General features: G+C 41.1%; 1 protein-coding gene across 1 annotated transcript in view; it reads left to right on the forward strand.

The window, feature by feature from the left end:
- The window catches only part of REPS2 (RALBP1 associated Eps domain containing 2), a 184297-nt gene that overhangs the window by 151159 nt on the left and 7333 nt on the right, over nt 1-25805 (forward strand). Inside the window, exons 16-17 of the mRNA XM_054715568.1 lie at nt 20678-20761; nt 21849-21994. Of these exons, the coding sequence (XP_054571543.1) occupies nt 20678-20761; nt 21849-21994 (230 nt within the window). The remainder of the gene's footprint in view (nt 1-20677; nt 20762-21848; nt 21995-25805) is intronic.

The raw sequence follows: 25805 nt of genomic DNA on the forward strand, positions 1-25805 counted from the left end.
TACGTGCGCGCCCACACGTGGTATTTTGTGGAAGAGCCACACTCAAGGGACCAAAGAGCCGCATGTGGCTCGTGAGCCGCAGTTTGCCGACCACTGCTCTAAACAATGAGCAGCACCGGTCAGGGCTAAAATGAGCTTTACAGAAACAAGATAACTTTTCTTTTTAGATGATTGAGGCATTCAGTGATTTACTGTAGAGAAAAAGCAAAGGAACAGGCATGCAAAGAGGTCCCCATGTGTTCCAGGAACTGCCTGAAGTTTGGAAAAGCACGAGATTTTGGGGAAGAGACATCTAGTGTTCGGAGGTGGCAGTGAAAAAAGCAAGTGGCCCACTCACTCCAGTCCCGTTGCTGCCAGAGCTGTGGGAGAGGAAGGACCTCCTGACAAGAGAGCTCTGTCTGAGAGCAGCCCCTTAAGACAGAGCGCAGGGTGTTACTTAACTTAGCCCAGCGGTGCTCATCGTTGTGCACCCTGGAATCATCTGGGGGAACTGAACCTACTGAGGTCTGGGTCTCATACCCAGAAATTTTGGTGTGGGGTGAGGCTTGGGAACTGGGAGTTTTAAGAAGCTCCCAGGTGATTCTGAAATGCAGCCAAGACTGAGAAGCAGTGATTTAAGGCAAGAGGAAGGAAGGATTATTCAGTGAAGATGTTGAAAATATAGATTTTTTGATGTTGTGCCATGAGTTCTTCAAGTGCACAGTGGAAGGCTTTCTTGAGTTGGGGAGGGTGGGAGGTCAGATTAGGGCTGCACTCAGATCCCATGGGGACAAGAACCCAGATCACGACAGTGGCCTGGGACTTGGGCTTCTTGCGATGAATGATGCCCACAGGGTAAGAGAACGCTATGGGGAGGTTTTGCTGGAAGGACTAGTCACTGTGTGCCACAGGTCCTGTGTGTACTGTTGTGATGGACTAGCCATGAACACAGATGGCTAATCTCTCATGTAAGTTTGTCATGTGCCTAGAATAAGGTCCCTAAGGCAAATACTACACCCAAAAGGAATATGCTGGGCATGCTGCTCTGTTTCAAAGCCAGGTTGCTTAGATACAGCTTTTTATAAAATACTGCCTTTGTTTCATTTAGAAGGAAAGATTGAGGCTCACATAAACTCAAATGACCACTTGGAGACCCTGAACTTCTGAAATATTTGACAGTCCGTGTTTTAAAAAATACCTTGTCCTTGTAAATTAATATCCTATCACTTCAAGTATTCTTTCCATAAGCTAATGGAAATGAGAAAACTAGACTAGATGGCTCCTTCTAATGCTTATGGTCTCTGATTCTGTGTCTTATTCTTCTGTACAAGAAAATTTTGTTGCAAATATAGATGAAACATCATCATACACAATTGGAGAACAAGATGGCTTAGTCCAGTGGTTGGCAAACTGCGGCTCGCGAGCCACATGCGGCTCTTTAGCCCCTTGAGTGTGGCTCTTCCATAAAATACCATGGCCTGGGCGAGTCTATTTTGAAGAAGTGGCGTTAGAAGAAGTGTAAGTTTAAAAAATTTGGCTCTCAAAAGAAATTTCAATCGTTGTCCTGTTGATATTTGGCTCTGTTGACTAATGAGTTTGCCGACTACTGGCTTAGTCTAATTTCTCCCTGCTCTCCCCTGCTAAGTACAACTAAAAACCCTGGATATAATATAACAGAAGGAGGACTTTGAAGGATATAAAGAGGAAAGTAACTGGCTAGGGTCTTAGGAATGGCATAGCAGTGAGTTCCCTGAAAAAATTTTTAAGTCTCCCATGTGTTCTGGACTGGGCACTATAGAAACCTACAACCTGGAACCATAAACAGACACAGACCAAAAAAAAGCCCCAAGAAAAGTCTACTGTCTAGCCAAAGGACTGGAAAATGGATAACCAAGCTGGATACAAATCTTTGGCAATACCTGCCCGACTCCAGCCAATCACCATAGATACCCTTCCCTCTGACATCAGCACAGACCAACTGAGGAGTCTGGTATCTTGCCCCTTACCTGGTGGCAACCAGCCTGGGGTGGTGCTTTCCTACCTGGCAGAGATGGCTTCAACAGAGACCAAAGAGGGAATCTAGTCTCCTAACCCCAACCTTATGGCAGCAGGTGGCCTGGGATGCACCTTACACCCCCCACAGACAGTGTCACTGAAGACTGAGACTTCTCCAGATTAGCAAAAACTCAAGGAAGTTGTCACTAGTAGACCTGCCCTATAGGAAATGCTAAAGGGAGTCATCCTGGCTGAAATGAAAGGATACTAGACAGTACGTTGAAGCCATATAAAGAAATGAAGAATGGTAAAGGTAGCTACATTGGTAAATATAAAAGCCAGTAGTGTTGCAGTGTGGGTTTGTATTTATATATGATATAAAAGGGAAATACATAAAACAATAATTACTGTATTTTCCGGCGTATAAGACGACTTTTTAACCCAGGAAAATCTTATACGCCCAGTCGTCTTATACGCCGGAAAATACGGTATGTATCTGTTAATGAGCACATGTATAAATATGCAATTTGTGATAATATATAAGGGGGCAGTGGGGCTGTAAAGGAGCAGAGTTTTTGTGTATTATTGAAACTAAATTGGTATTAATTCAAATTTGATTGTTAAAAAGTTATGATGTTAACTGTAACCCCTGAGTAACCACTAAGGAAAAAAAACTAAAACATACAGAAAAAATGAGAAGGTAAGAAAAATGGTACACTAGAAAAAAATAAATCACAAAGAATACAGTGATGGAGGAATTGAGAAACAAAACAGGTATAAGAAATAGAAAATAAATAGCAAAATGGCAGAAGTAAATCGTTCCTTAATAGTAATTATTTTAAATGGATTAAAATCTCCAGTTAAAAGGCAAAAACAGAACGGATTAATAAATATCCAACTATATGCTGTCTGCTCACTTTAGATCCAATGATACAAATAGATTGAAAGTAAAGGATTGTAAAGAGATATTCTATATACATAGTAACCAAAAGAAAGCTGGGGGTTTATACTAATATCAGACAAAATAGACTTTATGACAAAAATTGTTATAAAAGACACAGGACATTATGTATTGATAAAATGGTCAATCCATTAAGAAGATAAACATAAACTTATACACACCTAACAACATAGTCTGAAAATATATGAAGCAATTCCTAATGGAATTGAAGGGAGTAATAGACAGTTCTACAGTAATAGAGACTTCAATAGCTCATTTTCAATAATGGCTAGAACAACTAGACAGAAGATCAATAAGGAAATAGAGGACTTGAACAAAACTATAAGTCAACTAGACCTAATAGATATCTATAGAACACTCCACCCAAGAACAGCAGAATATACATTTTTCTAAAGTGCACATGAAATATTCTTGAGGATAGTCCATATGTTAGGCCACAAAACAAGTCTCAATAAATTTAAAAAGATTGAAATCATACAATTATCTAGTCTGACCGCAATGAAATAAAATCAGAAATCAATAGCAGAAGTAAAATCAGAAGATTCACTGATATGTGGCAATTAAACATCATATTAAAAAGCAATGGGTCAAAGAAAAAATTAAAAGTGAAATAGAAAATACCTTGAGAAGAATGAAAACAAAACATAACAAAACATATGGAATGCAGTGATAGCAGTACTCAGGAAAATTTATAGCTGTAAACATTAAGTAAGAACAGATCTAGTACCTTGAAGGCATTATGCTAAGTTAAAAAAGCCAGTCAGAGAAAGATATATACTGTATGAATTATATTATTTTTAATTTTTTTCTCTTTGTATGACTTCTTTTATATGTGGAATCTAAAAAACAAAAAAACAAAAAATTAAACTCATGAAAAACAATCACATTGTGGTTAAACTGAGGCAGGGGGCAGAGAGTAGAGGAATTGGATGAAGGTGGTCAAAATGTATAAACTCCCAGTAATAAGTACTGGGTATATAATGTACAGCATGATGACTGTAGGTAATACTGCTATATGATATGTTTGAAAGTTGCTAGAAGAGTAGATTCTTCCTAAAATTCTCATCAAAAGGAAAAATATTTTATTGTAACTACTAGTGTATTAGTAGATTGGATATTAACTAAACATTGTGATGATCATTTGCAATATATGTATGTCAAGTCATTATGCAATACACCTTGTGCTTATACAAAACTATATGTCAGTTATCCTATATAATAAAAACATAATATTCTAAGTGTCCGGTTGTCCGGTCAGCCGTTCAACCAATCAAAGCGCAATATGCTAATGATATGCTAAGGCCACTCAACTGCTTGCTGTGACATGCACTGACCACCAGAGGAGCAGACAGTCAACCAGTCGACCAGTCGCTATGACATGCACTGACCACCAGGGGGCAGACTCTCCAACTGGTAGGTTAGCCTGCTGCTGGGGTCTGGCCAATCAGGACTGAGTGAGATAGGCCGGACATGACCTGGAGCCCTCCTATGGTCCCTCCCAGGCTGGCCAACCCCCACATTCCACCCCGGCCCCACGCAGGAGCTGCCCCCTAGTGGTCAGTGTGCTCCCACAGGGGGAGTGCTGCTTAGCCAGAAGCCAGGCTCATGGCTGGTGAGCGCAGTGGCAGTGGCGGGAGCCTCTCCTGCCTTGGCTGCAGGTGGACAGTAAGGAGTGAGGGGTCCTGGACTTCATGAGCCCTGGACTGTGAGAGGGATGTCTGACTGCCGGCCAGGGATCGGGCCTAAGCTGTCAGGTTGACATTCCCCAAGGGGTCCTGGACTGCGAGAGAGTGCAGGCTGGGCTGAGGGACCCTCCCCCAGTGCATGATTTTCATGCACTGGGCCTCTAGTATCTTAATAAAACTGGAAAAAAAGAAGAGAACAAAGTCAATAAGCTAACTTTGCATTGTAAGAATTAGCAAAAGAAGAGCCTGCTAAATCCAAAGCTAGGTGAAAGAAGGAAATAAAGAGTAGAGTAGAGATGAATGAAATAGAGAATAGAAAAACAATGGAGAAATAAATTATTGAAACCAAAAGTTTCTTTTTTTTTAAAGATCAATAAAATTGACAAACCTTTTGTTAGACTGATCAAGAATGAATTTAAGCTTGTGTTGTCCTCTGGTCAAAATACAAGGCTATATTTTAAATTAAAATCAGGTTTTGATAAATTTATCTCTCACTGTGGATAACATTGTTTTGAATTTATCGAAGTTGAATACTCCAGTAAACTGGTTCCGTTTTAAGGTATTTTTTTCCTGTACTGACTTTGATGGTACATTTTGCTATATGTTCGCTAGTTGTAGAATTGCTTCATAGATTACTCAAAGAGCTAATCATAGCTTCAGGTTGGTGTAGCATGAAGAAACAGTTGTGGTTTAGACCAACATCTGTTGATTAAATCTCCAGAGTTCTGCAAGTCCTCTTACAAGGATTTATTAAAGGAATTTGAAAACTACTATTCTCAAACAGTTGGCACTGAATGAGAAATTCAAAAGGCAAAGGAAATGGCTGTAATGATAAGTTCAAGGAGAAGCGAGAGTGAGAAATAGTGATGAAATACTGGCATTGGAATAGAGGAGAATAGATTAAGTATAAACCTCTCTTTTTTTTAAAGGAGCACTTAAAGTTTGCCAACTATCAACAAATGCCATTAGAATTTATCCCAAGAACTAGTTCAAAAGAAATGAAGAATTCTATGATGACATTTCTTTTAGTAGTATTGATAAAAATAAAAAACAATACAACATAAATGTCTAAGAAGGAGGATCTGGTTAAGGCTCTATACCCACCTAATAGAATATTAGACATCCATTAAAATGATTACATGGAAGGTATTAGAAAAGAGGGGTAACAGCCACCTGCAGAAATGTTTCTTGATTTTACTGCATAAATGTGCATAGTAAACCTTGACACTAAGGTTTTCTGCTCTCTGAGGGTGATCCATGGAACATAGTGATTGGCCCTTTTGCTGTGGTCAGATTTTTACTCACTTTTTCAGTGATATTGGCCAGTGTTCCCTTCCCAGTGGGTCTTTGAGGTTCTTGACTCCTCAGTGAATTTCCATTAACTTAAAAAAAAAATCCTCACCTGAGGACATGCTTATTGATTTTAGAGAAAAGGGAAGGGAGAAAGAGACATAGAGACAAACACACACAGAGAGAAAGGAACGTCTATCAGTTGCCTTCCATATGTAACCTGACTGGGGATCAAACCTGCAACCTAGATATGTGCCCTGACTGGGAATCAAACCCGCAGTCTTTCTGTATATGGGATAATGATCCAAACAACCGAGAGCCACCAACCAGGGCTCCACTAACTTTTACTTAGCAGTTTAAAGGGGTCACTTAAGTAATTCATTTACAATTTAGCTATCTTTATATAAGTACATTCTCTAGTTTCAGAAGATTCTATATGAGTAGTATGTGTGTGAATTGAGGTATCCTTGAAGGTCTCCAGTTGTTTTAGTCCTAAATGTCAATGTCTACTCTTAAGCATTTGGAGGTAGACTACTAAGTAATTGGTAGATGTTTAAATAGATGGGGAAATTAGGCAGTTTTTCTTTTAAAGATATCCTTTTAAAAGCTATCTGATATGACAATTAGACTAAAAATAGTCATTCACAGCTGTATCAGAATAAAATGACCGTGGGGAGGTACTTTTAGAGACCATGGTTCCAGAACTTGTGATAAGACATATAATGATGCATAATCATATAGTTGGGATGGTTCCAGCAATTGTGAGGTTCAAATAAACAGCTTACTGAAATATATCAACTAGTAGTGTTTTTAATCTATGTTCTCTAGATAGTAAAATCTTACTGTCTTTTCTCTTAAATGGTAATTTTGCTGTGTATAGAATTATAGTTTGAAGGTATTTTCCCTCAGCAGTTTGAATGTATTAACCTCCTTCTCTTCTGGCATTTATTGTTGCTGCCATTGAGAATTCTACTGTCAATCTATTTTTGGTTTCTTTGGAGTTTCTTTTCTCTAGGGTGGCTTTTAAAACTTTATCATTATTTTTGATGTTCTGTTTCAATTTCACTGTGATATGTCTAAGGCATAGATTTGAACTTATTTATTCCAAGATGACACTTGATGTGCATTTTTCCATCTGGAAAAGCATGTCTTTAATTTTAGAACATTCTTACTAGTAATAATATCTCTGCGGGTTTTGATTCTCTATTTATTTCTTCTATTTTCTTCTCAAACTCCAATTAGCTATGTTTCTATGCCTGTTAACACATCTTTTATTTCCAGAAATGGCTTTTTTATCTTTCTATGTTGTGATCTCTCTAGGCTGGCTCTGGATGAAATTTCTGTCTCCTAAATTAATAACTCTTTTTATATAACTGTGTATGATTCTAGGTTTTATAATCTATTTAAAATATTAATCTGTTCTTCTTACACTTTTCCCAATTTCTGTTACATACTTATCTCTTTTTTAGAATGTGTTCTCTAATTTTAATTTTGGAAGGATTCTAAACATAATTTTGTAAAGGTTATTTTAAATGCGTTCTATTTTCTTTTTGCCAGGAGTAAATTCATCTTTTTTTGTGGGCTGTTTTAGCGTTTTTTTTTTCTTCTTCATGCTTTTTGGAAATTTGTTTAGCAGTCTTTTTTTTTTTTTGCTTTGTCAATCCTCACTGGAGGATATTCTTCCATTGATATCTTTAGAGAAAATGGAAAGGAGGGAGAGAGAGAAAAACATCAATATGAGAGAGACACATAGATTGGTTGCCTCCCATGTGCGCCCCAACTGGGGCCAGGGGTCAAACCTGCAACCCAGTACATGCCCTGACTGGAAATCGAACCGGCGACCCTTCACTCTAACTGCTGGGCAACACCAGCTAGGGCTACCAGTCTTCTTTTGAATTGGAGTTTACATTTCATTCTCAGTTCTCTGAGTGCCTGTCTTTCCAGCAGTTCAGTGGAGTCTCTACCAACTACACCCCACACCCCTGCTCCAGTCTAGCCCAGTTCTTACACCTGAAGTTCAGCACTTCCATCTGGTTCTGATGTCAGGATCGTGCAGATGGCATCAGATGGTGGCTTGGCCCAAGACCAGCCTGCAATATTATATCTGCTTCCTCTTCCTTTCCTTAAGAGGATAGCCCTGAGCGCCTTCACAGACTCTATCTTGTTTTTTTTCCCATCTTGGTTTTGCAGCTTACAGGTAGTGAAACACACTTGAACCTCTGGATTCGCCTCATGTGGGCATTTAAATCCCTGTTATTCTGCTGTGTACCAGCTCCCAGCTGCCTCTACCTGCTTCTGAACTGTCAGCCTGGCCTACACTTTGTGATTTGGTCCCTCAGGGATCTTTATCTTGCTTCTGAGCTGTGTCTAAGCATTTTGAATTTTAACACTTTGGTGCCTACGCGCACATCTGTCATTGCATATCATTTTATGGAAGAGGAAGTTGAGGTTCAGAAAGCAGAAGTGAGATACTTGGAACCTTACAGCTAGTAAGTGACAGAGTCAGCTCTGGAGAAAGGAGAGCTGGGAAAGGTGTCTGTGGAAGTGCTAGGAATTTGATGATAAGCATTTAGAGAGAAAGAAAAATAATTTATTGTGTGTCACAAAAATTAACTATAGATCTGCTAAGCAAAAGTGAATAGGAATTACTAGTCTCTGTGCCCATCAGTAATTTTCTAAATATGAAGTATTCCCTTACATTAAGCTAAAATTCTTATTACAAAGTGCCTTCCCAGTGCAGACTTATATTAATCTTGATCAAAATAGCTTTCACATTTTGGTCAGTGCGTCACATTTGGTGTAGCGAAAGGCCAAGTGTAACCCTTATCCTGCCTTCTAAAGGGGAACAAGGTTACAATTGGCTTTTTGCTACACCAAATGTGACGTACCGACCAAACTGTGGAAGCTATTTTGGCAAAAAAAGACAGAACTTCAGCATCATAAATAATTATTTTTAAAGTTGATTTTAGAAGTACACAAGCCATAGAGGCATTGTGATTCTTATTTATTTTATTAATTTACAAAGCACTTCAAGTATAGTGCATATGCATCACTTTTCCAAGTGCTTTACACATATTAACTCATTTAATGCTAGCAACCATGTGCAATAGGTTCTGTTGCTATCCGCATTTTGAAGAGAAGCAAACCAAGGCACAGAGAACTTTAGGAATTTGCCCAAGGTCACTCACAGAAAGTACGTTAAAGCTGCAATTCTGACCCTGGCTATCTAGCCCCAGAGTGCCAGCTCCTCCTACTATGCTGTGCTGTACAACCACATCTCAGAATTATTTTCTTAACCTCTCTCTTTGTAACAACTGAGTTGACATGTTATCTTGGTCAGGAATATATTTTATGTTATGAACCTCTGCTAGCTTGTTTTCTTTCTTGGGCTCCCCCCTCCTTATTGTTCGTGTTCATGATATTGTGTAAAAGTTACTTTGCTAACATAATTCCTTTGGAAGGTGCCATATGTTCATGCAATAATTCATCGGGTGTTAATGGAATGTACTTACCATAGGGCCACACTTCGCTGAGAGCTGCAGGAGCACGAAGGTTGTGATATACTCTATCCTGTAGCTCCTTCAGCCTTTCTTACTTGCATGCCTAATGCCATCCACTCTTAGTTTCTCATAGTGTGCATGTATAACTGTGCCATTTTCTGTGTGTCTCAATTAAACTCATCTCCTCATGCTTTATTGTCAAGGGTTGTAAGCAATAGCTGGATACCATGTTTGCTATAACTAACAAGCTAGCCCAGTTTCCCCCCTGGGGGTCAGTGATGGCTGGTTTCTAGGTTCCTGAACTAATGGAATCCTTATTTATCTTCTCTGATACCCCAACCACTCTGTGACAGAAACTAAGAAGCACTCCTAAATATCAGGGCAGGAGTGATTACAGAAATGGGGCAGGATGGGATGGCACTCAAATGTGCTATGGTGTTAATGAGAAAGGACAGCGGAGGTCAACCAGAGGTCGAGCCCAATGAGGCAGTCAGAGTAATTAAGAACATGGGCTCAGTATTCAAATCCTCTTTCTGCCTCTTACTGGCTGTGTGTCTTTGGGCAAGTTACTTAGCCTCTCTGTGTCTCAATATCATCATCTGTAAAATGGGGATAATGATAGTGTCTACTCTCATAGGGTTCTTGTGATGCTTAAATGAGTTAGTATCCCTAAAGCAGCTAGAACAGTGCCTAGCATATTGTCAGCCCACAATGATAATTGGCTGTTAATAATTATTATCATTCCAGGCCCAGAAAAACAGAGGCAGGGACTAGTTAGCAAACACAGAAGAACAGATTCAGTATAGCCAGAAGTTAGTGGTCATAAGTCCACTAACTTCTTAGTGGGATCACATTCTTTCCCACTTCTGTGACCTTTCACAGGCTGTCCCTCTGCCTATATCAGGGGTCAGCAAACTACACTCTGTAGACCAAATCCACATCACCACCTGTTTCTGAAAATAATGGAAATGAGATGAATCAATGGAAAGACAAATCAGTCTCGCCATTAGCCTTTTAACCCACTATCTCCTGACTCAAGGACTATAATCGATGCCCATGTCTGTAGTTTGTGGTTTTGCCTTGAGGAACTCTTATCTGATCAAGATGCCCTGTCTTTCAGACTCCACAAACAAAACCTTGAGCAAATACCCTTTATCTGACTGGCAGCTTCACAAACTTGCTGTGGGTGGTCCTTCCCAACTCTGTTTCTCAAGCACTATTAGAAGAAACCAGTCTAAGGCCTCACCTTCAAGGTGAGAAAGAGGGAAATAAGGCTGTCAGTGGAAACAGGATAAAGGATTTTTTCCTTCAGACTCCCTCCTGAAGACCCTGCTCTGCTCAGCAGGGTATCACCTAATGGTGTGCTGGTAAATCTCTCTGAAACCCCCCCCCCACAAAAAAACAAAAAGCCCCAATTTATAGCCTTGGCTGATGTCTGTGCTGTAAATCCTCCCATTGTGGCTGATTGCGGGTGGAGTTGGGAATAGATGTGCATCATCACTGGCTCATTGGTACCAGTGTGCTCTATGTTTTTTTTTTTTGCTTGTTTATTTGTTTTCTTGTCGTCTAGGGCACTGTTTCAGCCCAACCCCAGCATGTGCTGTTAGAAATGGGCCATATTTTTGAAGTCATTAGAGATGATCTTCCCTCTTGTTTACATTTAACTTGTACCACTAGGTGGCACTTTAAGGACACTACAGGAAATTGGCTCTACTGGATTTATTTTTTTACTTTTTATTGAAGTATAATTTGCATATTGAAAAGTACACATTGAACGTGCAACTCAATAAATTTTCACAAGCAGAACACACGTGTGTAATCAACACTGAAATCAAGAAACATTACTAGCACCCCAGAAAGTTCCTCTTATTCTATTTTCGTTTCTATCCCTTATTCTTAGGGTTACCACTATTCTGACTTCTAACAGCATAGATTAGTTTTACTTGTTTTCTACCTTACGTAAGTGGAATCATGAAGTATATACTCTTATGTCTGTTTTTTTTTCTGAAATGCTGTTTGTGTGATTCATCTATATTGTGTGTAATTGTAGATCACTGCTGTATAGTATTCCATTGTGTGCAAATATATCACTGTTTTCTACTTTTGGTGGACATTTGAGTAGTTTTCACATTTTGGCAATTATAAACAATGCTTCTATGAATATTCATGTACAAGTTTTCATCTCTCTTGGATATACACCTAGGAGTATAAATTCTGACTCATAGGGTAAGCATCTATTCAGCTTTAGTGGATACTGCCAGAGAGTTTTTTAAAAAACATTTAATCACCTTTTTTATTTTTTGTTTGTTTTTGTTAATCCTCACCCGAGGATATTTTTCTGTTGATTTTTGGAGAGAATGGAAGAGAGAGGGAAAGACGAGAGAAACATCGATGTGAGAGAAACACATCGATTGGTTGCCTCCTGCAGGAGCCCTGATCAGAGTCCAAGCCGGGGAGGAACCTGCAACCAAGGTACATGCTCTTGACCGGAATAGAACCTGGGGCCTTTTGGTCTGCAGGCCGATGCTCTATCCACTGAGCCAAACCAGCTAGGGCCTGCCAGACAGTTTTATAAAGTGTTTGTAGTGGTTTATACTTCATCAACAGTGTTCTCATTTCAGTTCCACATCCTCATCAATACTGAATTTATTTTATGTTAGCTGGGTTCTAACTCTCACATAATTTTATAGGTCCCTCTCTAACCATCTATTTCCAATTGGATTTTTAAAAAGCCACCTTCTTCTGATGGAAATAGCTTATGCAGGAAGGGCTGTGTCAACCCAAAAGGGAACATCTATCATAGTCTAAATATGAGCTATCAGTGGTTAGAAAATATATTATTCAAACATTTCTTCACTAATATAGAGCAATGAAACCTGGAAGGGGGTTCAAAATTATAAGTGTGGTAAAATATTGGGTGAGGCTAGGACTTTGAAGCACTTTGAAATTTTTATATACTTTAGGTATTGTTGCAAGGCCTATATATGTCTAGCATCTGGGGTCAGAAAAAAGGATTTCTAAAGGCCTCATAACCAGATGCCTTTGATTGTGATGGTGGTGAGTGCCAGTTTTAGCAAGGGTCTGCTTGGTGTGGTAAGAGGCATGCAGATGGCATCTTTCTTCAGCCTTATCCAATAGGGAACATGAGTCTCAAGAGAATCCTACCACAGATCACCATTTCTGTGAGGTCCATGTTGTTGGCTCTGCAAGTGGTATTATAATATGGCTTTGAGTACGTGATGAGTAGAGGTTCTCTGTTCTATTACTAGAAATTGGAACTGGAAGAACAAAACCCTAGTCACGGTCAAACTATTTGTCTTTTAGACCAAAATATAGTGCCCATAGTTCTATAGTTCTAACAGTAAGTCTGTTTCATGGATGTTGTCCATAATAAGTGGTTCCAGGAATCCCCAAGGACTTATAATGTGTCATTGCTGTATCCAGGGATTAGTTGCCTGTTATAGTTACTGATTATTTATGTCCATCAGAATTGTCCCTGAGCTCCTCTGTCACTGTTGCCCTGGTTGTCTCCAGTATTGGACTGGCCAGTCGTAGGGGCCACCAGAGACATTCAGTGAAAACTGCCTGAGATGTTGGTGCTGAAGCAGCCAGGATGAAATCTGAAAGGGCTTTTATTTTTGAAAATTTCTTCCTCTTATACTGATAGTAGTAATATCCAGTACCACAAATTTGGATTGTGGATAACCTGCTATAGTAGATCTGCTTATAATCTAAATTGGAGTCAGCATTTTCTCAGTTTAGGTTTTAATCTTTTGGCAAGAGGGGAAAAGTCCCTTATGTTGAATTGGCTGCTACTTTCAGTAGCAGATCCTATGTCTGGGAAACCAATTGTACTTGTGTTTTTTTTGCACCAAAGGCATATCCTAGCTTTATTAAAGGGCCTGCGACACAGAGTCAATATAAAAACACCAAAAGTCCCATCAGTTTAATAATAAAAAAAACACCCAAAATGGAATACAAGGGGCAGGGAGGAGGCCCCTAAGTGAAGGGCACAGGGAGCCCTGCTTATGGCACCCGGCCTGGCTGCAGGGCCGCTTGGTATTACCCTTGCTATGAGGTCAGAGGGCAGCGATTGTCCTGTGGGAGCCACTGTTCACCTCGGTTGAGGACCCTTACTTCTTCTGGGGTGTGCTCAGCTTCTGCATGCCCCAGATCTTGTCCAGCATGCCAGAGATGAAGGGCCTTAGTGGGTTTGTAGCAGTCAACCAGCAGATCCCAGCATCTCCTTGACCCTGAGCTGCCCCCAGGCATCCCCGCCGCCGCCGCCGCCCTCACCACGTAGTCCTGCGGAGTCGAGCCCACCAGCTAACCCCAGCCCATGGCCCGCAGCCAGCCAGGTGGGCGTCAGGAAATGGAGATCCCTGAGCTGGAGATTGATGTGGATGAACTCCTGGACATGGAGAGTGATGATACCAATTGTACTTTTACTTCTGACTATGATAGTAGCTGCCATTATTGAACAGATACTATATAATTGTGCTTCGCACTGCAGGACATATCTTTCACTTAATCTTCATAATGGTAGGAGTTTAGGTGGATTATACCCTTTCTCAGACAATGAAATTTTGGCTCATAGAGGTTAAGCACATGCCCAGGTTATACATCAAGCAAGTGCAAATGGGTTTGATTTCAAAGCCTGTGCCCTATAACTGCTCTGCTCCATGGTTCCAGTTACTGTGGGATGAATTTTTGACTTGTCCCCTGGAGCATGGAACAGTGTTGGGTTCATTACTAGCTCATTGCACACATTGATCAGAAGGCCTGCTATTTGCTGGTATTCAGCTTAGGCACCAGGAAAACGATAATGAAACAAGACATAGATCCTACCCTTTAGGCGCTTATACTTCAGCTCTATTTCTGTCTCTTACAGGTGACTTTGGTCATGGGTTTTGGTAGTTCTTACAGAGAATTCAGTCCTAAGGATTCCCTATTGAGACTGATTGGGGAATGATGGGTTTTGCTGTGGGCAGTGTGATGCTGGCCATTGGTGTTGCATCTTCTATGCCTGTGCTTGACCACATAGCTTTCTAGTGTGCCCTTACCTAGCAGAAATGGGGGTTAGATGAAAGTTAGAATACCAATAAGATGCTGGAGATCCCCCTAGAGCAGTGATGGCGAACCTATGACACGTGTCAGCACTGATACGCGTAGCCATTTCTGATGACATGCGGCTGCATGCCGAGGATGAAACATTTGCTGCTCCTGAGGATGAAACATTTGCGACTAGAGTCTTGGAGTTAGTTTTTTCCTCAAAGTGACACATTACCCGAGTTATGCTCAGTTTTTTGGCGAAGTTTGACACACCAAGCTCAAAAGGTTGCCCATCACTGCCCTAGAGGATGTAGCAGGACTGTCTGCTCATTTGCGTAGAATTTAGCCCCTGCCTTTGTGATTCCTGGCCTTAGGATCTGCCTGGATTCTTGGGTGATAAATGGAGTTTGAGTTTCTTTTTCTAATCGGTCAGTTGCATGAACATTTACGAATTTTTAAAAATTCATCAATTATATACACCTTAGCAATTAGTTCAGCGACTAGACTACTTATTTTTTAATGAGATACGATTTTTAGTTGCAGATTTGACTTTTAAACAAGTCTTATTGCTGAAGATTTTGCTTAGCTTCAATTATTTACTTATGGAACAGTATTGCACACACCCTCTATTCCCTCCATGGCAAATAGGCAAGAAAACAATTGAGAATCCTAGTTAGTTTTTTGCTGGAGCATTCGTGGCCCTTTCCAGACTAGGATCTTGGATACTTGGTTTTCTCATCTCTTAAATGAAGAGTTTGGACCATCACTGGCCCCAGTTGATCTGGGCTGGCTTCATAAAAATCACCCAGGGAGCTTGTTAAAATAGAAGTTTCTAATGCTCCACCCTTAGGAGATTATAATTAGGGAAGTCTGGGGTAGTATCTAAAAGTCTGTAATTTATAAAAATTTCCTAGATAATTCTCCTGTGCAGCTGTATTTGGGATCCACTGGGCTAAATGGTCTAGAACAGTGGTTGGCAAACTCATTAGTCAACAGAGCCAAATATCAACAGTACAACGATTGAAATTTCTTTTGAGAGCCAAATTTTTTAAACTTAAACTTCTTCTAACGCCACTTCTTCAAAATAGACTCGCCCAGGCCGTGGTATTTTGTGGAAGAGCCACACTCAAGGGGCCAAAGAGCCGCATGTGGCTCGCGAGCCACAGTTTGCCGACCATGGGTCTAGAACAAACGGAATTGAATTGGGAAGAAACTTCTGTGGAGTTTGAAGATTAAGGTAAAAAATGTGCCTGGAGCGGGTTCCATCTGGGCGAGCTAATGCAATTGTGATGCAGAGGTAAATTGGAGCCAGATGATGGAAGGTCTTTAATTGGCTGAGGGATTGTGTTGTGTGCCATAAGCCTTAGGGACCCATTGAGGGTCTTTGAGAAAATGTGTTTTGATGAGAAAGTGCTTTACAAAGTAGTTCCTCAGTGGTGTGCAGGGTGGATTGGACTGCGGCGGGGGGGGGGGGGGTGGCTGAAGGAAGGAAAAAGACCACTGACGTTTTTGCAGTGGCCCAGGCAGGAGGTGTGATGAGCACCTGGACTCAGATGGGCGCTATGGGACCTTTGTAAAACTGGCCTGCCTGGGTGGAACTGGATCTGAGATGTTTTGTTTTTAAGCTACTAAAAAAAAGCCATAATTTATCAGTGTTGTGTTCATATGCTTTAACTATTATAATGAATAATTTTTATTGTTTGTGTCCAGAAGGTTTTAAAAGAGCCCAGTAAATAAATTCATGCAGAATAGCTGGCAGCAGGAGCAACAGCTGCTACTGCAGAGGAGAAGGGAGGGAGGGAGGGAGGGAGAAGAGGATGGGAGGAGGGAAGGGAGCCCATTTTTGCCAGGCAGCAACCCCATCGTCACCCTGCCTCATCCTCTTGGCCAAGGCGAGAGTGGGAGGTATGTACAGCAGGGGTGCCTGGCATTGGATCTGCCAACCACTGTGGAGAATGCTCCTCTCAAAGGATTGGGTGTGGAACATGTCATTTGGCATTCAAATAAAATGGAATATTTTCCCTTTGTTCCTCTAAAACCCAGCCTATGGTCCAGTGTTTCCCAAAATGTGTTCCACGGAACATTATTCTGCTGGGTGTTAATAGAAGGTACATGAGAATAAGGAGTGGACTCCAGATAAATTTGGGAATTGCTGGGCTAAGCAAAGTCAGTAGCTTCCTTTACCTCACAGGATTTCAGAGCCGGTGATGTGCTATGTGCTTTATGAATTTCTAAGAGGGAGATAGACTGTGTGGTGTTTCTTACCGTAAGCTTATTTGTAATACTTTTTCTCTCTAGGCCAGGGGCTGGCAAACTATGAACCACATGCCAATCTATCCCACCACCTGTTTTTGTAAATAAAGTTTATTGGAGCACAGCCCCACCCATTCATGGTATTGCCTGCGCTGCTTAGCACTCAAGGGCAGGATTGCAAAATTGCAATGGAGACCTGGAGACCCAGAGATTGAGTTCCCTGGACAACTGAAAATATTTAATATCTGTCTCTTTTTTTATTTTATATTTTATTGATTTTTTACAGAGAGGAAGGGAGAGGGATAGAGAGTTAGAAACATCGATGAGAGAGAAACATCGATCAGCTGCCTCCTGCACATCCCCTACTGGGGATGTGCCCACAACCAAGGTACATGCCCTTGACCGGGAATCAAACCTGGGACCCTTGAGTCCGAAGGCCGACGCGCTATCCACTGAGCCAAACCGGTTTCGGCAATATCTGTCTCTTTATAGAAAAAGTTTGCCAGTCCCTGCTCTAGGCAATTTATGGAACTGGTGTTGGTCTAGCACTGCTTTGTGATGAATTTGCTTAATGTTCCTCAGTTAGTATGCTGCCACATTTCTTCCCTCTTGCTTTAAATTATTTTCTCTCTCAACCATTGACCCATTGTCTAAGATAAGTACCTGGATTCTTCATGTCATTGCTCTTTCACTTAGCACATTACACCAATCACCAAGGATGTATACAGTCTCCAATCTAAATAGCTCTCAAATCTGCCTATCCTCACTTCCATCAGTCTGCCTATCCTCACTTCCATCAAACTGGTTTAAAGGACCACCATCTCTTATCTTGTTTTCTTCTTTTGCCTTCTAATTGAGTTCCCTTCCTCTAGTTTGGGTTGCTTCCAATCCATTCGCCTGCATGGCCCTCAGAATAAGTTCAAATCCTGAATAGGGATGTATCAGCCAAAGTCTAGTTAGGAAAACAGAATCCATTCTAGGTATTTCACACTGGAAGAGGTTTCATTCAAGGAATGTGGTACTTTCTGAAAGTTAAGATATTGTAAGAACTGAAGGAAACAGCTGAAGATGCTCAGACTGCCTGCTTTCTCATCCTTTCCAATCCCCAACCCATTGTTATTTGTGTTTTTAGAGATGGTTAAGAGAAAATGAAGGCAATGACAGGCACAGCTACTACTTCTGTTATACTCAGAAATGTCATTAAAAAAAGGATCCAATTTATCATTTCTTTTAATATTTTCACAAGAAGGAGACTTCATTCATCTCTACAGGAAAGGGAGCCTTAGGGAAAATACTTCTCTCTGTCTGCCTGATGGTAAAAGGGAGCTGACCAATTGAAAGGCAGAGTAATTGACTGACTGCTCTGTCTCTCCTTTTCTCTCTGCCTGGCTGGTGGAGTGTGCAGTGCACCTGAGGTCCCTGTAGGGGGCTGCACACATAGGCTTGGGGCCAGAACATATGTGTTCCAAGCATTAGATTTCAGGTAGAAGGCAACAAAGGACCTTGGGCCCAATTTGTAATTCTTTAGTAGAATTCATGGGAAGCCCTTCATTTGGGGGTTTATTGGGCCCTCATTCAGCCATTACTAAAACTGACAGGAGGCTGGCCGATCTTCAAGTACGATGACATTTGTCAGAATCCCCAGGAAGGTGGGTGAGTGCCTGAATCCCCCAGACTCCTGACAGTGAAGGCTCCTACATGGCTTGCTTGGGTGTTTCCCACATGATTCAAACTCAGTAGGCCTCAAAGTGAGCTCCCCCTCACACCTGCTTTTCCTGTGGTTTCCTTCTTGGTGACTGGCCTCAGTGTTCTTGTGGTACTCCAGGCTGATATTCTGGGTATTGGAGCATAGGAGGCCCTTTGAGCCTCCTTTCTCACCATCCCAATGTAGTGCCCCTCTGGTTGGCTGAACCTTGTTTATCATTCAGATCTCAGCTGGGATATCACCTTCACCTGAATCTTTGCTGACCCAGAAGGCTGAGTGCTTCTGGAGCTCTCACCCTTCCCGACCACCATCCTAATTCCACTGAAGCATGTTTGCCCCATCATTTCTCTGCCTTTCCCACCAGACTTCAAACTCCTTGTAAGCAAACTCCTGTGGGGCTTGCTCATCCTTTAATACCAGTGCCAGCATAGGGTCTGCCTGTAGTAGCTGTTCAATAGATATTTCTTGGCCCAGGAAATATAAAGTATAGTGGTTACAACAAGCCCAGCATTAGGACCTGAGGCCTGGGTTCAGACCCTTCTATTTGTGTGATTTTGAGTGAGTTCCTTCTCAATCCTCAATTTTTTCACTAATAATATGGGGATAATAACTATTTCCTAGGACAGTGGTCGGCAAACTGCGGCTCGCGAGCCACATGCGGCTCTTTGGCCCCTTGAGTGTGGCTCTTCCACAAAATACCACGGCCTGGGCGAGTCTATTTTGAAGAAGTGGCGTTAGAAGAAGTTTAAGTTTAAAAAATTTGGCTCTCAAAAGAAATTTCAATCGTTGTACTGTTGATATTTGGCTCTGTTGACTAATGAGTTTGCTGACCACTGTCTTAGGATGTGTGATGAAATGACATAATTCATGCAAAGCACCTAGAATAATGTGTAACACATAGTAAGTGTTCTGTGTTTTGCAGTATCTAATAATAATAAGTCATAAGAATACAGTTAGCCTTAATGGAAAGGAGAAAACTATAAGAAAAAGTTGGAACTAAAAATCGGGCATGTTGAGTACTTGTAAAATGGGCTTGGAACAGGTGGGAGCTGTTTTTGAACCAAGGTTTCTAGATAGGGTGGTGAAAATGTAGGAGCAGATGGGATTACTCTGGGAAGAATGAAGAGGGAGGGAAAAATCGGGCAGGTAACTGACGACAGAACCTTGAGAAATCTTACGTCTGAGGGATAATAAGAGAAGTCAACAGGAAAGAAAGATAATGATTTTAGTAGGAGATCACGGTTCATCAGATGCCAGGGACTGGTCTAGAGAAGACTACAAGAGGCCACTAGAATCAGCTAAATGGGAGAGCAGTTGTGTCCTGGGGTACAAGCCTTTTCAGCAGAGTCAGGAAGAAGGAAGCCACATTCAGAAGAGGCTAGGTTAGGGATGAAGGGGGAACACTAAGGCTGGCTCTTATGCTGTAATGTGTACTTGTGTAACACAGATTAGTTTGTGGGTAAATAGATGACTGATGTCAGTGTAATGTGGATGTTACTTTGGTTTGCATGAAGCCCCCCCCCCCCCCCAGCCCAGTGTTACTATTTCGCATCCCTGGCCAGTAGCAGCTGAAAACAAAGTGCTCTAGCACAGCTGAATGTAGCAGCCTGGGGCTGGGGGGATGAGGGGACATGGTACCCAGTCTCCTTGGGTCTTCTGCTTGGCTCTTTGGTGCCCGCTCTGCCTAGAAGGGCTTTGGGCAGTCTTTGCCCATCTTTGTGCATCCATTCACCGATTTTGTATCACTTAGCAGCCAAACCCCCTGTTTACTCCTTCCATCATGCTTACCCTCCCTTACCTTATTTAAGGTAAGAAGTCATAGCTACTAGAATGTTTCTTTATTAGGAATTTAATATATGTTTTAAAATTTCAGTGTTTTTAATTATGATTATTGTTTTTGTTAGTGCCTGGGTTAAAATTTTAACTTCTTTCCCAGCCCTATTTTTCCAGTAAGCTTTGTTATTTTCAGTTTGAACTTGTGAAGTGTTAGTTTTTAGCAATATAGATGTCCACTTATAGAAGACATCCTCATGATTCCTTTTCCTAAGATTCAACAATGCTGGAAGGAAGGATGGGAGGGAAGAGTAGGGTCTATGGAAGGTTTTCTCAAGGATCAGCACACTTGCCTATGCTTGGTTGCAACTTGGTCTAAATCAATTTCCTCCCTCATAGGGACTGTTCTCTTAAGTGCTCCTCATTATATATTTGGGTGGTTATGGTTTGACATTTTTGTCTTCTCTCTGATCTTTTGCTGCAGTCTGAACAGGCATCTGAGGCCGAGCTACACCCTCAGCTGAACAGAGCCCCCTCGCAAGCTGCAGAGAGTAGTCCAACAAAGAAGGTAAGGCCAGCAAAGGAGTGCCACTGGGGTGACGTTGTGAGCCCTGCCTTGGACTTTTTGTCTCTGTGAGCACATCTACCATTTTAAGGTTTTCATGTCCTGACGTTAATGTCAATGACCCAGATTTCCTAGAATTTGGATTCTTTGTGAAGATGGGGTCCTGATGACTCCTGGGCTGGACCTTGATGTCACTGACAGTTTGTACTTTCCTCTTCAACCTCCCAGCTAAATATGGCGGCTTTGCTGTTGGTAAGACTAAGAGTTGAGGTGGAGAGGGACAGATGCCTTTTGCAGAATCCCACACACTGCTAAGCCTCTAGGAGTACCTTTTGGGGGAGTGGTAGTCTTCCTGTCCTTGTCTTTGTGCTGTGGTCTCTTCTGCATCTCAGCATCTTCGCCTCAGCCTACGTGCGTACCTGAGTCCTAGGTCATTTGCTCAGTAAACACCACTCACTCATGGTGTTGTCCTTTCATTTTCTCAACCCTTTTCTGTCCTTCCCCACTTTCTCAGGCCCTTCTCTCATGAAAGAGAGTGGGCTCTGGGCTCAGGAACACAGGTAAAGCAGGGGCCTTCAAGGAATCAGGCCAACTGTCTCCTTCCAGAAGACACCGTGACTCTTGAGCTTGATTTCATGTAGCAATTGGGGGTAGGAGAATTCTGAACTTATGACTAAGACCATTACAAACTTCAAAATTATATTCCAAAAAGCCCCAAAGTGGAGCAAGAGCGAATTTTATTCAGTAGAAAAGGCTCTGTGCTGTGAGATGCACACGGCATTTAAAATAGGAAAGAAAAGAGGGTTGGTGGACCCCTGGAATCTGATTCCTGTGTCCTTCTGGGTGACAAAAAGATAATAGGCTGCAAGCATGAAGAAAAAAAGGAGGAAAGAAACAAAGGCCACTGAAATCTGATACCCATGTCCCTCTAGCTTTTACCTAGCCAAAAATCAGTCACATATCGTTGGATGCAGAGTTTCAGTAGAACACATGCCTGACCTTGGGTTGGCTTAGAGGGACATAGGACATTGGCATGATAGGGGAGCAATTAATTTTTTAACTTTTTTTTAATTTTGTTCTTAATCTGCAGGACACACCATATTCTCAGCCTCCATCAAAGCCCATCCGTAGGAAATTACGACCAGAAAATCAAGCTACAGAAAATCAAGAGCCTTCTACCACCGTTGGCGGGCCAGTGTCTGTAGCAACCATGAAACCCCATCCAACAGTCCAGAAGTAAGTAAAACAGATAAGTGAGAGCAGGATCGGAGGCTTCCTTTTAAATCTTCATGTATATGTAGATGTTTACATTTACACTCATACCATAAAAGGGTGTGATTTTATGGATGTAGTCTTACCTTATTTATTTCTGTGATGGGATTACCATTTTCCAGTCTCATTGAAAGAGGCTTCTAAGCTATAGGACATATCCTGACACAAAGGGCAAGTGAGGACAAGGCCATGGTATGTTTCCTTCCCTTCTCTCCTCCCCTTTCACTTCTTCTGACCTCTCTTCCTTGTACTGGCCCACATTTTCTCAGGAAGAAGACAGTAATAAAAATGGAAGTTTTCTCTTTGCCTGTCTTATTTCATGTTTCCCCATGGCAAATAGCTAGCTTCATGACCCTCAGGCCCAACTTTCAGTAGATGTGATGTCTTTTAAAAATTTTTAAAAATTAATTTATTATAATTATAATTGATATACAGTATTATATTTCAGGTGTACAACACAGTAATTCAACATTTAGATTTCTTACAAATTGATCACAATATGTCTATTAACAATCTGTCACTACATAGTTATTACAATGTTATTGACTCTTTTCCCTATCTGTACATTACATACCCATAATTTTTTTAAAAATATATTTTTATTGATTTCAGAGAAGAAGGGAGAGGGAGAGAGAGATAGGAACAGCAATGATGAGAGAGAATCATTGATCAGCTGCCTCCTGCACGCCCCACACTGGGGATCGAGCCCACAACTTGGGCATGTACCCTGACCGGGAATCGAATGTGACCTCCTAATTCATAGGTTGATGCTCAACCACTGAATCACCCTGGCCGGGCTATCTTTTTATCCTCATAAGGAGTTACTGTTATTGATCATCTAAGCACAGAATCGTCACCTGTAGAGCATCCAAGATATCTATCTGGCCAGCTGTAACAGACATTGGAGGGAGGGTGGGGACTTAGAGAACAATGCTCTGGACAAACTGTCTTTTTCCAGAAGGCTTTGGCTTTAAGAAAAGCTATCACTTGCCTCAGTTTCCCTTTTGTGAAATTGAGCAAGGTGTTGAGAGCAGAAACCTGCTGCTGTGTGTGACTCCAAGTGAGCCTGACTGGTCACTAACGTAAATGCTCAAGATCCATCATGAAATTGCTCTAGGGACCTTGCAGGTCTCAGCTGCAGCTGTGGATTTTTCTCCTGCTTACACTGTTATGGAGAGAAAAACAACAGGTGGTATATTTTTTTCCCTTTTAATTTTTTCAATTACAGTTTACTTTTAATATTATTTTGTATTAGTTTCAGGTATACAACATAGTGGTTAGACAACCATATACTTTACAAAGTGTTCCCCTGATATTTCCAGTACCCACCTGGCACCATATGTAGATATTACAATACTAAAAGCCCAGCACGCGAAATCGCACGGCCCCTACCACCCACACGCCTCGCTGTGCTCGCAGCCCCGCCCACCCGCATGCGCCTTGCCGCACATGCAGCCCCGTCTGCCCACGTGCGCCTCGCTGCACATGCAGCCTCTTGGTGACCGGTCTTTGGTCGTTACGACATCACGACCACTGGGTTTTTATTGTATAGATTATTGACTATATTTCCTATGCTGCCTATGACTATTTTTGTAACTAAGAAAAGCAGCAGGTTTTGTGGGTGTAACTTTCCTTTGAAGCCAAAGCCTCATTCTGTGCAGCACTCTTTCAGAGGATGGTTTTTGTTTTTGTTTTTCCAAATGGACAGTTTCCTGGTGCCATCAGTGCATAAAGGAAGTATATTTTGTCCTTAAGGGTCACTGAGAGCTTTCACCACCTTCCAGCCACCCCCAAGTCGAGGGCATGGATCTCTATCAGGGACAAAGATAGCTAACCTTTCTTCCATGTAATTCCCCAGCTTTCCACTTTAATCTCTGCTTCACATTAATGCTAGTCAGTCAGTGGTGGCTATAACATCTTCCAAAGTTGGATTGGCAGGGCAGTTGATGGAGTTCACAAAGCGATCTTTTTCATTTTCTTAATTTTTTAACAGCTTTATAGAGATATAATTCACATAGCATACAACTCACCATTTTCAGTGTACAATTCAGTAGTTTTCAGTATATTCACAAAGTTGTGCAACCATCACCATGATCTAATATTCAAACATTTTCATCACCCAAAAAAGAAATCCCATGTCCATTAGCAGTCACTTTCCATTCTCCCCTTCCCTACCCGCCTCAGGCAGCTACTAATCTGCTTTATATCTTTATAGATTTGCCGGTTCTGGGCATTTTATGTAAATGGAATCATACAACATGTGGTCTTTTGTGACTGGCTTCTTTCATTTAGCATAATGTTTTCAATGCTCATCCATGTTGTAGCATGAATCAGAACTCAATTCTTTTTTATTGCTGAATAATGTTCCATTGTAATGGATAGACTACATTTTTTTCATCCATCCATCAGTTGATGGCCATTTGGGTTGTTTCCACTTTTAAGCTATTAAAAATAATGCTGCTATACTATTTGTATATAAGTTGTTATGTGGATTTATGTTTTCAATTGTCTTGAGCATATACCTAGGAGTAGATTTTCTGAGTCTTATGGTAAGTCTATGTTTTACAGTTTGAGGAATTGCCAAACTGCTTTCCACAGTGACTGCAGCATTTTACAATCCTGCCAGTAATGTATGAGAGCTCTAATTTCTTCTCTTCCTTGCCAACACTTGTTGTTATCTGTGTTTTTATTATTATTATTATTATTATTGCCACCCTAGTGTGTGTGAAGTGATATCGAATTGTGGTTTTGATAGCATTTTCCTAATGATTAATGGGGTTGAGCATCTTTTCATGTGCTTATTGTCCATTTGTATACTGTCTTTGGGGAAATGTTTCCTCAGATTCTTTGTCCATTTTTACATTGGATTATTTATCTTTATTTTTGGGTTATAAGCTCTTTACATATTCTGGATATAGGTACCTTATCAGATAGATAATTTGCAAATATCTTCTCCTATTCTGTGGGTTGGATTTTCCCTTTCTTGATAGTATTATTTGCAGCACAAAAGTCTTAAATTTTAATGAAGTCCAATTTATTCATTTTTTTCTTTTGTCACTTGTGCTTTTGGTGTCACATCCAGGAAACCATTGCCTAACCCAAGGTCATAAAGATTTGTTCCTGTGTTTGCTTCTAAAAGTTTTGTAGTTTCATGTCTTAGATTGAAGCCTATGGTCCATTTTGAGTTCGTTGTTGTGTATAGTATGAGGAAGGGGTCCAACTTCATTCTTTTGCATATGGATATCCAGTTGGCCCAGCACCACTTGTTGAAAGGAGCTGTTTTATCTGCCTGTTCAGTGACTGTCCCTCACTATGGTACATTCTCACTGGTTAGGTAAACACATAGTGTCAGGCTGAGAGACTGGCATCCACCAGTAACACAAATAGTGCAATAAATGGCAGGGATTTAAGCTTTGGGGTCAGGGAACTTTGTACAACTGACTTTAGTTCCCAGACCAGTTTATTTTGAAGTGATAAGAAGTGACTTAGCATTAATAATTTTTAAGCCCTAAGGAAGAGAGACAGCTATACACACGATAGTTATGGTCCTGTCTCAGCCAGTGTTCTGGGAAAGAATTAAGCTCTGATGCCCTTAGACATCCATTTAAGTAAATCTCTCTTCTATTCATCTAGAGTGGTATTTACTCTGTATTCTCTTTTGGAAAATTAAGCAAAGAGTCACAAATTATTTTCTTAATTCTCTATCAGAACACTGGTTAAGAAAGGCACTCCTTTCATCTCGTGTGATCTCTTTGCGCATGCTCTTTTCTCTCGA

The sequence above is a fragment of the Eptesicus fuscus genome, chromosome 1 (genome assembly GCF_027574615.1).
Source record: "Eptesicus fuscus isolate TK198812 chromosome 1, DD_ASM_mEF_20220401, whole genome shotgun sequence".
Taxonomy (NCBI): domain Eukaryota; kingdom Metazoa; phylum Chordata; class Mammalia; order Chiroptera; family Vespertilionidae; genus Eptesicus; species Eptesicus fuscus.